The sequence below is a fragment of the Pogona vitticeps genome, chromosome 3 (genome assembly GCF_051106095.1).
Source record: "Pogona vitticeps strain Pit_001003342236 chromosome 3, PviZW2.1, whole genome shotgun sequence".
Taxonomy (NCBI): domain Eukaryota; kingdom Metazoa; phylum Chordata; class Lepidosauria; order Squamata; family Agamidae; genus Pogona; species Pogona vitticeps.
In genome coordinates, this window is record NC_135785.1 from 9,400,536 (window position 1) to 9,415,682 (window position 15,147).

Genomic DNA, 15,147 nt, shown 5'->3' on the forward strand with positions numbered 1-15,147 from the left:
CTTGGCTGTGTCGTCATTCAATCAATGCAGCACTTATGTGCATGCAATTTATGCCCCGCCGTGTGTACAAGAGATGATTTAGAAAATGGTTAAGATAATGCTATTGATGTATCCTGCTTCTGCTCAAAATTAGTCTAATTACCGTGACATTTTAATTTGGTTGTTGTGGGTCTTTTGGGCTCTTTGGCCGTGTTCTGAAGGTTGTTCTTCCTAACGTGTTGCCAGTCTGTCCACAAGAACCAGCAGAACTTCAACAAAAAAGAGGAAAGTTTGAAACTCAACAAAACTTGGCTCCCAGCTCTCAAAAATACAGCGTGCAAAAAGTCAACGAACTCTACCCAGCCACAAGAACCGGGGATCACTACACACAAAAGACCAGCTAATGACACCCATCAACCACAGGGACAGATAATCTCTCCTTCTTATCACAACAATACACCCACAACAAGACACACTAATCACCAATCTACAGAAAAAGACAAAAGCCCATCTCACAGCCATAAATACTGCACTCCCAAGCCAACTACACCAGAGCACAGAGTGCTATCCTCTGAAGATGCCGGCCACAGAGACTGGCGAAACGTCAGGAAGAACTACCTTCAGATCACAGCCAAAGAGCCCGAAAAAACCCACAACAATCATTAGATCCCGGCCGTGAAAGCCTTCGCAAATACACATATTAATTTGTTTTTCATTTTACCTATATATCACATGTGCAGTATTTACATATATATCACATGTGCAGTATTAATATGAAGAAAGAAAGAAAGAAAGAAAGAAAGAAAGAAAGACCAAAGCAGACCTGCTGCACCCAGAGTGGTAAAGAATTATTTCCTGTTCCTGTGTTGAACTAAGATTCAACTTTCACTCCAGTCAGCATCTCTGTAATGAATATTGTGGGAAAGCTGCTGTCTTCTCCTTTGCTTCAGATGGAAGAATGTCTTGGGTTGACCACAAGCCCAGCAGCATTTTTTTTAATCCTTTAGTTGGCCTGGTCTCAAAAGTGCCAGCTAGTACCGTGTTTCCCTGAAAAGAAGACAGGGTCTTATATTCATTTTTGCTCCAAAACAACAATAACAATAAAAAAAAACACATTAGGGCTTATTTTCAGGGGATGTTTTATTGTTTTCATGTACAACCATCTGCATTGATTCAAATACAGTCATGTCCTCTTCTTCTGGTTGCTGCACAAGTGTGGAGGGAAAGGGGTTCACTTAACTGGGGCTTTTGAAGTAGGGCTTATATTAAGAGCCTCCTGAAAAATCCTACTAGGGCTTATTTTCGGGTTTGGTCTTATTTCAGGGAAACAGCGTATCTCAAGGAAATGCTCTGGTGTTAAGGTCAAAGAAATAAATCCCATATTGGTTGCCTGGTTTCCCCTATCATTGGGACAGCCAGGTTTTACCAAACTTGGTGCTCATGTGAATATGTTTCCACAATCCCCTGAGCCCCGGAAACAGTTCCAACAGCTATAGCCTTCCTCTCAACACTTGCCTGCCTGCCTCTGTGACATCATTAGCTCCACCCCACCCTAAAGTTCCAGCCCTGAAATCTCAGCCAATGGGATGCTGCTGGCTTGCCCACCCTACCTACAGGAGAGGCACTCAGGCTGAAAATGCTCCACTGCTTTCAGCTTCTGTCGTGCAGCCTCTTTCTGCTGCTACTCATGATGCTGGGGATGTGCTGGGGGGGGATGATGAAGCAAGCGGGAGGTGTGAAGGTTACATGGTACATCTTTCATGCACCAGGTGAAGTAGCTGCAACAGCCACTCCAGTCCGTTTTTGCTCTCTGCTCAGTGTAGTATAATGGGTAGAGTTAGAAGGCTTGCAGATTTGCATTTTTTTTTACTACGGCTCCCAGAATTCTCCAAGCAGTCCATGAAACACACCTCTAGTCAGAGGGTTGAGCAAGAATTTAGTAGGTTTGGGTTCCTGCTGTGAGCCTTTGGATGGCCTTACGTCAACCCCATTCTGTCAGCCTGAACGACCTCTCCGTGGGGAGGACAAGAGCTACCTTAGGCTAATAAGAGATTTACTGTATATATCATTTATCTCCTGCCTTGGCCCTTGTTCATGTACGAATACATACATAAATATGTTTTGGCCCTGCTAAATGAGCTTGCCACCTCAGTGATGCGCATGCTGTCTCTTTACAAATACTGAAGCACGTTTCACCTGTCGTAGGCCAGTACTTTCGTACATGAAATGGAGGGCCATCTTGCCCTTCGTCTCTGGCCACATAATGTTTTGGGTTGGGTTTAATTATAACAGATACACACAACAGGAAACTTCCTTTGCACGCTTATGGGGCATTTTCAGGAAAAACTGTCTCATCTCTGTGCAGAGCAGATGAAATACGGGTTTGGCCACTCACTAGCCATCCCAAATCTAGCTGTTTAGGTTTTTCCTCCATAGGAATGAGTGGCCCAATCCATCAAACCAGCTTTGATCTGCGTAGCCCATCCTTTTTTTATCGCCATAACCCCCTCCTGGATTCTGTTTGGCACTCCCAAGACAGGGGAGAATATTCAGGTTTGCCTTCTGCAGACACAAAATGAAGTGAATACTATTCTGCTTATTACCTTAAGGAGGTGTAATGATTTGAATCATCTAGAAATGCAGTGCCAAAACAAATGCATCAATGTCCTTGGCAAAAGGTAAACAGCTTTATGATACATCTTCAAAGGGGGGAGAAGCATTTTTTCCTGCAGACGTTATAGACGGTTAATTTTTGAAGTGCCCAGACATCTTTTCTTTATTGGTACATCCTGAACATAGCTGCAAGCTGTGCCGGTCTTCCACGGTGATCAGTGAGTGATAAGGAAACCGTTTTATTGATTGCTTCCATCCATAGGGAAGCAATTGCAATTGATATTAAAAACAAACGAGAAGAAACAAGCACAGTCAATAAGCCTATCAAGGAACTGGCCAATGGAACTGGGGAGATTTCTGCACATTGCAATGACCTTGAATGAACTTAAGCTGGATAAGTCATCTGCAGGGATTGAAAGCTAGCCTGAGTAAAAGCTGGCAACCCACGGTAAAGCTGTAGTAAAGGGAGGTATGTTTTACAGCCAGTTTTGTCTTGGCTTATTCAATGGCTTCCTGGTGCAAGAGATGCAGAAAGCAGGCCTGTGAAAACCCTCCCTTCTCCATCGTTAGAATAACAGAAGGGGAAATGAAGTCCTATTACAATTTCTTAAGGGAGTGCACCAAGTTGGAGAAGATGGCCAGGAGAGGTATGTTGAAATCTCCTTTACCGTATGATCTAAAGTGCCTTTACTGATACCTTCACCCCTCTGGAGTTCAGTGGGACTTTTTTTTTTCTCAGTAAAAATGCTTGGGTTTGCTGTTTTTAAAAGGAAGAACGGATGTCCTATTATCAAGAATTGTCCAATAAGAATTGTTGTCCTCTAATCAAGTCTGTATTGATTTGTGGCTCTATTTGGTAGCATTTTTACACTTACTCTACCTGTAGGTTTTCGTTTTCTGACATATGCTGACCATGTAAGGACATGGATAGTATTTACAAATGCCTTCTCAATTTGTCTGCTGTATAATCTTGAGCAAACTGACTCAGTAATCAACCCTGCTGAATTCTGTGAGATTTACTCCCTAAGACGTACATGTAGGGCTAATGAATTCAAATTGCGTGATGGGGTGGATATTCTAGAGTGTGGGCTTAAATCCCCAGTCTAGGACTATTCATTCTCTTACCTCCCCCGTTTCTCATCAGCAAAAACGGAAATAAATGTGATGAACTTTTCAAGGGTCATGCAAAATCATCACTGGTGTTTCTAAAAGGGGACCAGGATGCTTCCCAATGGAAGGCTTCTGATACTGACAGTAAAAACATATCACACAGTGTGAGAAAGACAGCAGGGATGAGACTTCCCTCGTTGGCGTGCCGTCTGTCACAGACCCAAAAAGTAGAAAAAAGGAAGAAAGTGTGTTTGGAGCAGGATAGGCACACTGAGGAAAGGGAATCCAATACCCTGGTGTCAGACTTGAGGGGGATGGGTATTGGAGAAGGGGAAGAAAAAGGAGCGAGGAAACCAGAAGAAGATAGAAACCTGGGAGGCGGGACAAGGGGAAGCGATAAAGAGAGATGAGCCCTTGCCTCTGGGGTGGGAATATATATGGACAAAGGAACCCTGGACAGATAGATGGGAGAGAATCGCAGTTCCTCGCAAGGAGGCAGATTACAGGAGAAGATCCTCCATACTGGTTTGTCCTTATTGGGGAGAGAGAGAGAGGCTAAGGAGTAGCAAAGAAAGCTGAAGGAAGAGAGAGAGAGAGAAGGTGGAGGCAGAAAGACAGGCAAGGACAGGATGGAGGATTTTGGATATGAGAATGGAGAAGAAGAGAAGGGGATGGCAAGTACTGGATAGGCCGGGGAAATACCCAGTGGGACAAGATTCCCAGAGATGACAATGTGTCCCTGTTGCCGGGTTCGCCGACCCCCACCTTGAAGCACTGGACGCCTTGTGATCCACCTGGGCCCTGGAACACCAGTTATAATAACCCGTTTGTTATGGATGATTGGAAACCCCCAAAGGCCACGTTGGCTGAAGGAGATAAGAACTCAGATTCGGTTAAAGACACTGTTTTTTTTTTTTAAAGAGGACAATAAATGTTTCTTTGTTAGAAAAGCAATCCTCGCCTGAAGCATTCCTTTTGACGAGCCGGAATTGGCCCCCATATGCCTCGAGCCCTCACAAATTTGTACTTGATAGAATGAAGTAAAGCCACTGACTATGTGGATCATTAAACATTATGGACTGTGTTAAAATGTATATGCCGTAACATTTGATTGTCCTGATGCCTAGCCTATACACCGAACCCTCACACACAGTTATTTTGCCTTTTATTCCTTACCAGATTGACTCTGTAAGAGAAAATACAGTGGTGCCCAGCATAGCGACGATAATCTGTGCAGCCAAAATCGTCGCTATATGAATTCGTCACTATGCAAAATAAAAAAGCCCATAGGAATGCATTAAAACTCGTTTAATGCGTTCCTATGGGCAAAAAGCTCACCGTTATGTGAAAATCCTCCATACGGCCGCCATTTTCGCTGCTCAGTAAGCGAGGAATTGGTGCGAAAACACAGCAGGCAGCCATTTTTTTTACCCGGTGGCCATTTTGGAACCGCCGATCAAGTGTTAGAAAAACATCGCTATGCGGAAATCGGTAAGCAAAACAGCTTACCGATCATCACAAAGTGATTTTTTCCTATCTAAATCGTCGCAAGACGATCAATTTTGCGTTCGCAAAAACTTAATCCCTATGCGGATTTGTCGTTAAACGGGCCACCCGTTGAGCGAGGAATCACTGTAAGTGATGGAAGAACATTAAAGGGTAACAGTTTTAAGGTGATTCCTTGTACAGTTGTGGAAACCAAGCACAAGTCTCACTGAGAAGCACCCGTAAGACACTGTTGATTCCCATAGCATTTTTGTAATCATGGGAACCCCCAAGATTAGAATCACATTTAGTCTGCAACGAAATACCCAAATTGTGTTCTCATGCAATGGGTTGACATTCACTCCAAAAGGGGGGGGGGAAACTAGGTTGGGGAGGGACAGAAAAAGGAAGGTAGTACCTGATGGCATGGTGATCGTGAGGATCAAACCTGGCCTTGGCCATTGATACCAGGCGGCACAGCTTTCAACGCAGGTCCTTTGTTGGTTGACAAGATTTTTGCTACTTTAGGTGGGGTGGCTTGTTCCTGATCTCTCTTGGCCCCTCTAGACCTGGAACTAAAGGCAGCAACATTTTCTCCATCTTTGTAAGACCTTCTGAATGTGGAGGTTTTGCTTAGTGACCTTCAAGGTGGGTGTGGCTTTCATATGTTTCCTTATTATCCTTCAAGGGTCATTTCTGACTCCTGGAATTGCACTGGGAATCAAAGGGTTTCTCCCCTGCCTTGGGGAAGGTAAAAGGCAAGGTTCCCCTTGACATTTAGTCCAACCGTGCTCGACTCTAGGGGGCGGTGCTCATCCCCGTTTCCAACAGAACCTAAAATGGGAGCAATTAATAAAGGCTGTTCACATGGCAACAAATAGGCTATTCATTATTAACATTGAACCCTCAGTCAACAGGAAGCAATGAAGCAGGCAGGACTTGCCAACAGGAAAACTTTCCTAGCTAACACTGGACAAGATTGTAAGGCAACTGCATTTATTCTGCCCTGCCCCCCCCCCCACTATAACTGATATATGAAAAAAACAAAATAAGCTATCCAACTGGTGGATAGCTCAGTGGTTTAAGTATCTGGGTGTGGAGCCAGAGGTTGGGAGTTTAATTATCCATTGTGCCTCCTTTACAGGGGCTGGATTCAATAACCCATAGGGTCCCTTCCAGCTCTGCAGTTCAATGATGATGAATCCAGAACACACGGCACAACACCAATTTCATAACAGCATTGTCTGCAATCTGTTTTAAAACTGAGCAAACAAAAGGATGGCAATGTTGCAGAGTTTTGAATTTCTGTTAAAATTTCTTTTTGCAGCTCAGTAGAAACACAGCGATCCACAGAGCAGAATAGCTACAGGTTCCCCATAATCCATTCCTTTTTCATTAACTGGCACTTAGAGTCCCAATAACTCACTCTGAGATATTTGTAGTAGAAAGAATAAAAACAATTCTTTACTTACAGTTGCTTGAAATTACAGACTTGCGTATGCTGCTTTTTTACTACACATATACTTAGCAACCATCTGAACAGATCAACAGCAGGCAAACAGCCGACACAAACTGAGGAAAGAGTGAAAAAGAACACCTAGCAGAGAAGCGGGCTTTTCTTTGGATTCAAAGGCTGTAAAGAATGATTGATTAGGGAACCACAGATAGGCAATTACTGTACCTCAGTCCAGAAGAGTCCCTCTCAGTCACACAAACTACAAATAGTGTGCAAGGTTGCAAACGAAACTCCAACAAGCAATTCCGTAGAAAAAGCCTAATATGGAAGGAACTTTAGAAGAATAAATGAGAAGAATAACCTCCATGCGTTATGGGTTCCTCTTGTCTTCTTGGTCTGAGATCGTAAACCCAAAATCATTGCTTTTCTTCTTTAGATCTTTCCAGAATCTGACAACTGAATTGTAGCTAGAAACCTATATACAAAATACTTATCAACTTGGCACTTGCATTTGAGTGTACAGTATATGCATAGGATAGTTCTCTTAACGACAGTAAGATGGACGGAAGAATTAGTTCACAAGTTTCATTTCCTGAATAATTACATTTGCATCAAGCATTTCATCAGAGTATTTCCTTTCACCGCTTAGAATTCTGTTGGTTATTTATGTCAGCCTAAGTTCAGTGGCATAAATTGCAGCAACGAATGGCTAGTTAATAAGTTTATGTTTGCATTTTTTTCTCAAGGGCGTGTTGTGTGCATGACTTGCCATGTGATGAAAAATATAAGCAGCTACTTGGTAAACAGTGGCAATCTGCTACTGCTGCTACTACTGCTTTTGACACCTTTCCATCTGCAGCCCTGTAAATTACCAGTAGAATTTTGGCCACTGCATCACTAAGATTGCTTTTGCAAAGAAAGGAAGGAAAGAAAACAGGGAAGTACAGAAAATGCTGCAGCCCCCCGTCCCTCTGTATACCAAAGAGCCAAATCTGCTGTAAGATCTGGCTTGGTATTAAAGGAAGTCAATGAGAGTCCATCAGCCAAAATAATTGGGTAATTTAATGTTTAGCACATTCTAAATGCAACTTTTAAGTTTATTAAAGCTGTGACTGGCTCCATTTATTGATCTCATCAGGCTGGGTTGACCTGAAAATCAGGGTGAGAAGGGCAAATGGTTCTTATACAGTATTTATTCACTGTTACTAGAAAGCTTGTTGGAGGATGTAGTAAGAGTGTGTTTGCTTTTGATCTTAATTAAAAAAGGAGATGTGCATTGCACTGGAAACAGAATTTGAGGGGAGGGAGGGACTGAATTACAGTGTGGGAAGGATTGGGGGACCAGAGGTCAGAAAAGTTTCTCTTTTTTTAGCCACATCTGCCAGAATCTCCCGGAGCAGGCCCTAGGAAGATCGGAGTTCCAGTCCTTAGCTGTGCATGTCACTCTCTGGGTGACCTTAGGGCTAACCTACCTTACAGGATCCTATTGACAAATAGAAAAGGAAGATATGGAGGCAGTGACAGATTTTACTTTCTTGGGCTCCACGATCACTGCAGATGGGGATAGCAGCCACGAAATTAAAAGACGCCTGCTTCTTCAGAGGAAAGCGATGACAAACGTAGACAGCATCTTAAAAAGTTTGCATAGTCAAATCTATGGTTTTCCCTGTACAGTGGGGTCTTGACTTAAGAACGGCTTGAGTTAAGAACATTTTGACTTAAGAACCGCTCTCATAGGAAAATATTGACTTGACTTAAGTACTTAGATTTGAGTTAAGAACTGAAAAAACCCACGTGGGAGGCAGGGAAAGTGCAAAATTTGAACTTTCAGTTAACTGTTGGCCAGTGAAAAGGGTGCCTGTCTGCTTCCTCACTCCTCCCAGCGTTTAGAGAGTGGATTGGGAGACAGTCTTCGGACTGCCTGGTACTGTACTGCCTGGACTGTATTTTCCCTGCCTTCCCTGAACCTTTCTTGACCTAAGAAAAAAAGAAACAAAATATCCCCCTCTAGTGGTCGAAGGCGGAATAGCAGCTTCCCATTAGTTTCTATGGACGGAAAAGAGCAGATACGGATCAAATGGTTTTCAATGCATTCCTATGGGAAATGCAGATTTGACCTGAGAACTTTTTGACTTGAGAACCGCCTTCCAATACGGATTAAGTTCTCAAGTCAAGACCCCACTGTAGTGATGTACGGAAGTGAGAGCTGGACCATAAAGAAGAATTGATGCTTTTGAATTGTGGTGCTGGAGGAGGCTCTTGAGAGTCCCCTGGACTGCAAGGAAAACAAACCTATCCATTCTGAAGGAACTCAACCCCGAGTGCTCACTGGAAGGACAGATCCTGAAGCTGAGGCTCCAATACTTTGGCCATCTTATCCTAAAGGAGATAATTGTTTCAGCATGAGAAGAGAAGACTCCCTGGAAAAGCCCCTGATGTTGGGAAAGTGTGAAGGCAAGAGGAGAAGGGGACGACAGAGGATGAGATGGTTGGACATGGTCACCGAAGCGACCAACACGAATTTGACCCAAATCCAGGAGGCAGTGGAAGACAGGAGGGCCTGGCGTGCTCTGGTCCATGGGGGGTCACCAAGAGTCAGACACAACTTAATGACTAAACAACCACCTTACAGGATTGTTGTGTGTGAGAGAAGAAGGGGAGGTTGTGTAAGCTGCATTAGGTTTCTTGGTGGAAAACAAAGCAAATTGTATAAAAATACAATTTAAAAGGCTATGACGATGGATGGTGGGGCTGGAGGTAGCCCCCTCACCCTTGTCTGTCACGGCCAAAGGACGTTGCTTACCATCAGTGGCATTTATTTTGCAATTCCCCCCCCCCCCATTAGGTTTATGAAGGCCAAATAAGGGGGGAGCCTGCAGGCCAACAGCAAGCAACCGGGCCAGTGTTGCTGCAGCCTCCCGCATATGTGGGGACCCCCCCTCTCCTCTGTGCAGCCCGAGGCCTTTCACCCCCCCAACCCCCTCCCCCCCCCCCCCCCGAGGACGCTCGTCGGCTTGCGCGGCCCCGAAGAGGAAAGAGGGCCGAGGGAGGCTCTCGCCCTCCTCCCCGCGAGGAGCCGCCGGGTTTCCTCCGCCTCACCCACCCGCGCCAGACCAAACAAGGCAGGCAGCCCTGGCCGGGCCGGAGAGGAGGAGAGCGGCGGAGAAGGAGGGGAGAGGGGGGGTTCCAATTGCTTCCCGCCAGCAACCCCCCCCCCCAAAAAAGTCTGGGCTCTGACATGGTGGAGGAGGCGGCAGCAGCAGGGGAAGGGGAATGGATCTCTTCAGACGAACAGGTTGGCTTTTGTGTGCGCGCGCGTGTGTGAAACCAGACAATGCCGGTCCCTCTCTTGGCGATGCTGAACTTCGGTCTCCCGCGCACCTTCCCGGGACTGTGCAATGGGTCTCTTGCACGCAGGGAAAACGTGCACCGGCGCTGTTTTGGGGAAAAAGATGGGGCCGCCCGGTGGTTTGGGTTGCCCCTGGGTGGAAGGGGCCTCATCCTGACTTTACAGCCCGCCCCCCCAGTCGGGGGGACGTCCCGGCCATGGGGAAGGCTCGGGGTCTGTTCTGAATTGCGTCCGTGCCAAAAGTTGAGACTGCATCCCAGCTGGCCGGCCTTGGTCCCCGGGAAGAGCTCGCCTGGCTGTGCAGAAGAAGGATGATGGCATGAAATCGTGCTGAAAAACGTGCCAAGCCCGTGTTATCTCTTCAACTTGCACCAGCCTCAATCCCACTTTTGTTAGGGCGTAAAAATGCCATTGGAGCTCTGTGCGGTTTATGAGCAATCTATATAGTATAGTTTCTAAGTAAGCAAACTTCCTAGTAAGTGAGAGGGCACCCCCTTGGATAGGGGGAGAAAAAAATATACTTTTCTTCTTGGGTGTATAGGGATACGATTTCTTGTTGCTTTAATTTTTTTAATGCTTCGCCATTTACACTGTGTGTGCATGGACATATGCGTGATTGAGTTAACAGACTATCCTATAATACAAGGGGAGAGAAGAGCCGGCAGTGAAATATCCATATTTTAGAAAAAGAATTCTTTGAGGCTGTGAACATTCTTGTGTTGCTGTAATTCTGTGCAAGACGGAAAAATAATTTATTTCTTTTCCATTTCGGCAATGTTAAAGAATGCAACCAAGGATTTATTTCCTTTTTTTTTCTTTTCTTTTCTTGGTTTGGGTTGTTTTCTTTTAAGGTGGACAGAGGAACTGTTTTAATCCACTCAAAAGTATATTTCCAGTTAAATTCTAGTCTTGCATATTCTATAGCCCACACAGAAAATTGGATTAATCATTTGCAGCATGCTCTAATTTCAGTGCCAAGACACAGTGGTGTGAGGGAATTACATGCTACACGAACAGAAGTATTTGTAATACACAATTAGCATTGCATTTACATCACTTAGTTATGAATGTCTTTTTATAATGGAGGTAAAGTATTTTTTTTTAAAAGCCCACATCTAAAATGTTAGTTCTGAGCAGAGATACTTCGGACTCGAATGTTTAAATCTGTATATTTTAAATTTTTTTAAATAGTTAAGGACCATCCTAAAAACAGTCAGTTTGCCCCAAAGTGAATTTGTTTGATTGTGTTGCAGTACAGTAGACTATTCGAAAAGAATGTGAGAAAACTCATGAAGAAAGAAGAGATGGTTTTAACCCATTTTTATGACCTCCCAGTTTTCTATAGCTTGGAAAATTTTAATCAGGAGAAAGCTTCTTATCCAGTGATTCTCCATCTGTGTTCTGAAACCCCACCTTCATAGAAGACAGGTGCTGTGTGATTCTCTGGAATAATGTAGAGCCAGCCCTCTTTGAAGATAGTTGATGGTTGACTTCCGTAACCCTTAGTGCTGTATGCACAATTGAAGGGCAGGCCCTACTGTTGGATAGAATGGAAAATGATTCCTCCGGTGTCACATTTTCAGGGCCACGAAAGAGCAGCCAATACTGTTTACTTTGTTGTGGTGGTATTTTCACCGACAAGTTTGTGGATCAATGCTTGTGGGATTTGTTTTTGCCTTGCATGTCAAAATAATTTTGCTGATCTTGGATATTCTTCATCTTTTCATGTGAAAGATGCCAGTGGCTGCACTGCCTCAGGCAGCAAAATATCTGAGGCTGCTCTTGCCCAGTTGCTTTTTAGCAGTTCTGTATCCAGGCAACTGGCAAGAAAAGAATATTTTGTCAGTAGTTCCATCCATAGAGCAGCTGATGTTCACCAGAGTCTGAGTCTAAACCTCAGCATCCTTTTACATTCAGTTTGTTTTGAATTGAGGTACATTTGATCTTTTTTTTCCCTTAGTAGAACTTATATTTTCATCTTTTTGTATTGTTATTGTATTAGAACAATACAACATTATACAATACAACATTATTGTATAATACAATACAATAATAATACAATACAATAATATAATACAATATATATTATCTTTATGTATTGTTACAAATATACTGTGATCTGCTCTGTCCTGTTAGATCAGAATAGTATAATGGATCTAACATGTGTTTGTGTGAGTCTGAGTTATCCTACACCTTAGACTTATCGCAGCTAAGAACAAATGTTGTTGTTTAGTTGTTAAGTCATGTCCGACTCTTCGTGACCCCATGGACCAGAGCACGCCAGGCCCTCCTGTCTTCCACTGCCTCCCAGAGTTGGGTCAAATTCATGTTGGTCGCTTCGATGACCCTGTCCAACCATCTCGTCCTCTGCCATCCCCTTCTCCTCTTGCCTTCACACTTTCCCAACATCAGGGTCTTTTCCATGGAGTCTTCTCTTCTCATGAGATGGCCAAAGTATTGGAGCTTCAGCTTCAGGATCTGTCCTTCCAGTGAGCACTCAGGGTTGATTTCCTTCAGAATGGATAGGTTTGATCTCCTTGCAGTCCAGGGACTCTCAGAGTCTCCTCCAGCACCAAAATTAAAAGCATAAATTCTTCGATGGTCAGCTTTCTTTATGGATGCTGCCTTGTCGTGGCGAAGGGGCTTGAGTAATTCAGAGAAGCTATGGGCTATGCCATGCAGGGACACCCAAGATGGACAGGTCATAGTGGAGTGTTCCGACTAAACGCGATCCACCTGGAGCAGGAACTGGCAAGCCACTCCAGTATCTTTGCCAAGAAAACTCAAAGGACAGAAATAAAAGGCTAAAAGAACAAATACCGTATCCTATTAGCTTTGTAATCAGGCCACTGAAAACTAAATAAAAACAGCACAGACATAGAGCATGCAGAATTGAATTTTCAGTGGTGTGAAACAACTTGGATATTTAAAGAAGGCCATGGATAATGATTGTTGGACTAATGAGGGACTGAGGTGCTGTGTGTCCCCATTTTAAAGTGTGTAATACTGAAGAAACCTTATCTACTGAGAAACCTATATGTGGGACAGGAAGCAACAGTTAAAACTGGATATGGAACAACTGATTGGTTCAAAATTGGGAAAGGAGTACGACAAGGCTGTATATTGTCCCCTGGCTTATTTAACTTATATGCAGAATACATCATGCGAAAGGCAGGACTGGAGGAATCCCAAGCCAGAATTAAGATTGACGGCAGAAATATCAACAACCTCCGATATGCAGATGATACCACTCTGATGGCAGAAAGTGAGGAGGAATTAAGGAACCTTTTAATGAGGGTGAAAGAGGAGAGTGCAAAAAACGGTCTGAAACTCAACATCAAAAAAACTAAGATCATGGTCACTGGTCCCATCACCTCCTGGGAAATAGAAGGGGAAGATATGGAGGCAGTGACAGATTTTACTTTCTTGGGCTCTATGATCACTGCAGATGGAGACAGCAGCCATGAAATTAAAAGACGCCTGCTTCTTGGGAGGAAAGCGATGACAAACCTTGACAGCATCTTAAAAAGCAGAGACAACACCTTGCCAAGAAAAGTCTGAATAGTCAAAGCTATGCTTTTTCTTGTAGTGATGTATGGAAGTGAGAGCTGGACCATAAAGAAAGCTGACCGCCGAAGAATTCATGCCTTTTTATTGTGGTGTTGGAGGAGGCTCTTGAGACTCCCCTGGACTGCAAGGAGAACAAACCTATAATTTCTAAAGGAAATCAAACCAGAGTGCTCACTGGAAGGAGAAATCCTGAAGCTGAGGCTCCAGTACTTTGGCCATCTCATGAGAAGAGAAGACTCCTTGGAAAAGACCTTGATGTTGGGAAAGTGTGACAGTAAGAGGAGAAAGGGACGACAGAGGATGAGATGGTTGGACAGTGTCATCGAAGCGACCAACATGAATTTGACACAACTCCGGGAGGCAGTGGAACATAGGAGGGCCTGGTGTGCTCTGGTCCATGGGGTCACGAAGAGTCGGACATGACTAAATGACTAGACGATGAATATTGAAGAAAGATTTTTGATAAAATTGCAAAGTAGTTATGTTGACCAAGGAAAGCCTTCCCTCCTTACACCCTAGTACAGTACCCATACCCCAACCTTACCCTTATTTTATTTGTTTGTTTGTTTATTTAACCCCACCTTTTTTCTTAAAAGGACCCAAGGTGGCTTACAGCAATTCAAGGACAATATTTAAAAGCTAAAAACATTAAGTATAAAAATATTTTAAAAGGAGTTAAACAAATATTGTATTAAAAACGGAGAATGAAATCAGTACCAAAAAAACCCCACACATTTAAAAGCAAAAGAGCACAACAGTCCATTTGAAAAACTCCTCTCAAGCTGCCAGCCACTCAGGAAAAGTCTGCCTGAAGAGAAAGGACAGCAAAGATGGGGCCAATCTGACCTCCAGTGGGAGGGAGTTCCAGAGTCTGGGAGCAGCCACAGAAAAGGCCCTCTCCTGTGTCCCCAACCAAACGCTCCTGTGAAGGTGGCAGGACTGAGAGAAAGGCCTCTCCTGGTGAACTTAACCAGGGAGAACCAGTCTTTTAGAGATTGCTTGGACCAAGCCATTCAGGGCCTTGAAAACCAGCTCTTAAACTGTCAATGTTTGCTCCTTTCTTGGGTGTCTTACATTTGATAGAAAAAGAATGAAATTTTTAAAAACGGGCTCCTCCAACACACAACTCGACTCAGGCTTTGGAAAACGCTTTCACTATAAACTTGGTAGAGTTGGAAAAAATGACCAGAGCCATTTTGCTTCCCACAAAAGTATGAGCTAAGCCCCAAACCAGTTCAGCAGCTGGCATGGATTAGTTAAGCAAACCAAGAACAGAGCAAAGGAGCTGGACAGGCAGCAGGCATAGTCCTGGTCACTCAATGAAAGTGGGACGCTAACAGTTCAGCAAAGCTTGGCGTTTGATACCGAAAGGGTCCGGGCTGCTGAGCGTCAACATTTTCACTTTCTACAGGAAACAGAACAGTAAAGAAGTTTTAGAGGCAGGGTGTATTTCCTCCTGGGAGAAAGGTAAGCTCTGAAACGTAAGATCCTGCTCACCTCGTAAATTCAGGCTCTGGAGACATCGTCTAGACAGTGGTTTCCATCCTTGGGTCCTCAGATGTTCTTGGATCACAGTTCCCCGGAA

At 44.0% G+C, this 15,147-nt stretch overlaps 1 protein-coding gene across 17 annotated transcripts in view; it reads left to right on the forward strand.

Annotated features, from left to right (window-relative positions):
* The window catches only part of MCF2L2 (MCF.2 cell line derived transforming sequence-like 2), a 277,556-nt gene that overhangs the window by 25,551 nt on the left and 236,858 nt on the right, over nucleotides 1-15,147 (forward strand). For 13 of the 17 annotated variants that reach the window (XM_078389786.1, XM_078389782.1, XM_078389784.1 and 10 more), the window contains exon 1: nucleotides 2,816-3,239. The exons of 3 other annotated variants lie outside the window; for them this stretch is intronic. In XM_078389786.1, the coding sequence (XP_078245912.1) occupies nucleotides 3,098-3,239 (142 nt within the window). In that variant the 5' untranslated portion in view covers nucleotides 2,816-3,097. Of the gene's footprint in view, nucleotides 1-2,815; nucleotides 3,240-9,753; nucleotides 9,939-15,147 lie in introns of those variants that run through there. One more of the 17 variants, XM_072996254.2, reaches the window with a different exon arrangement.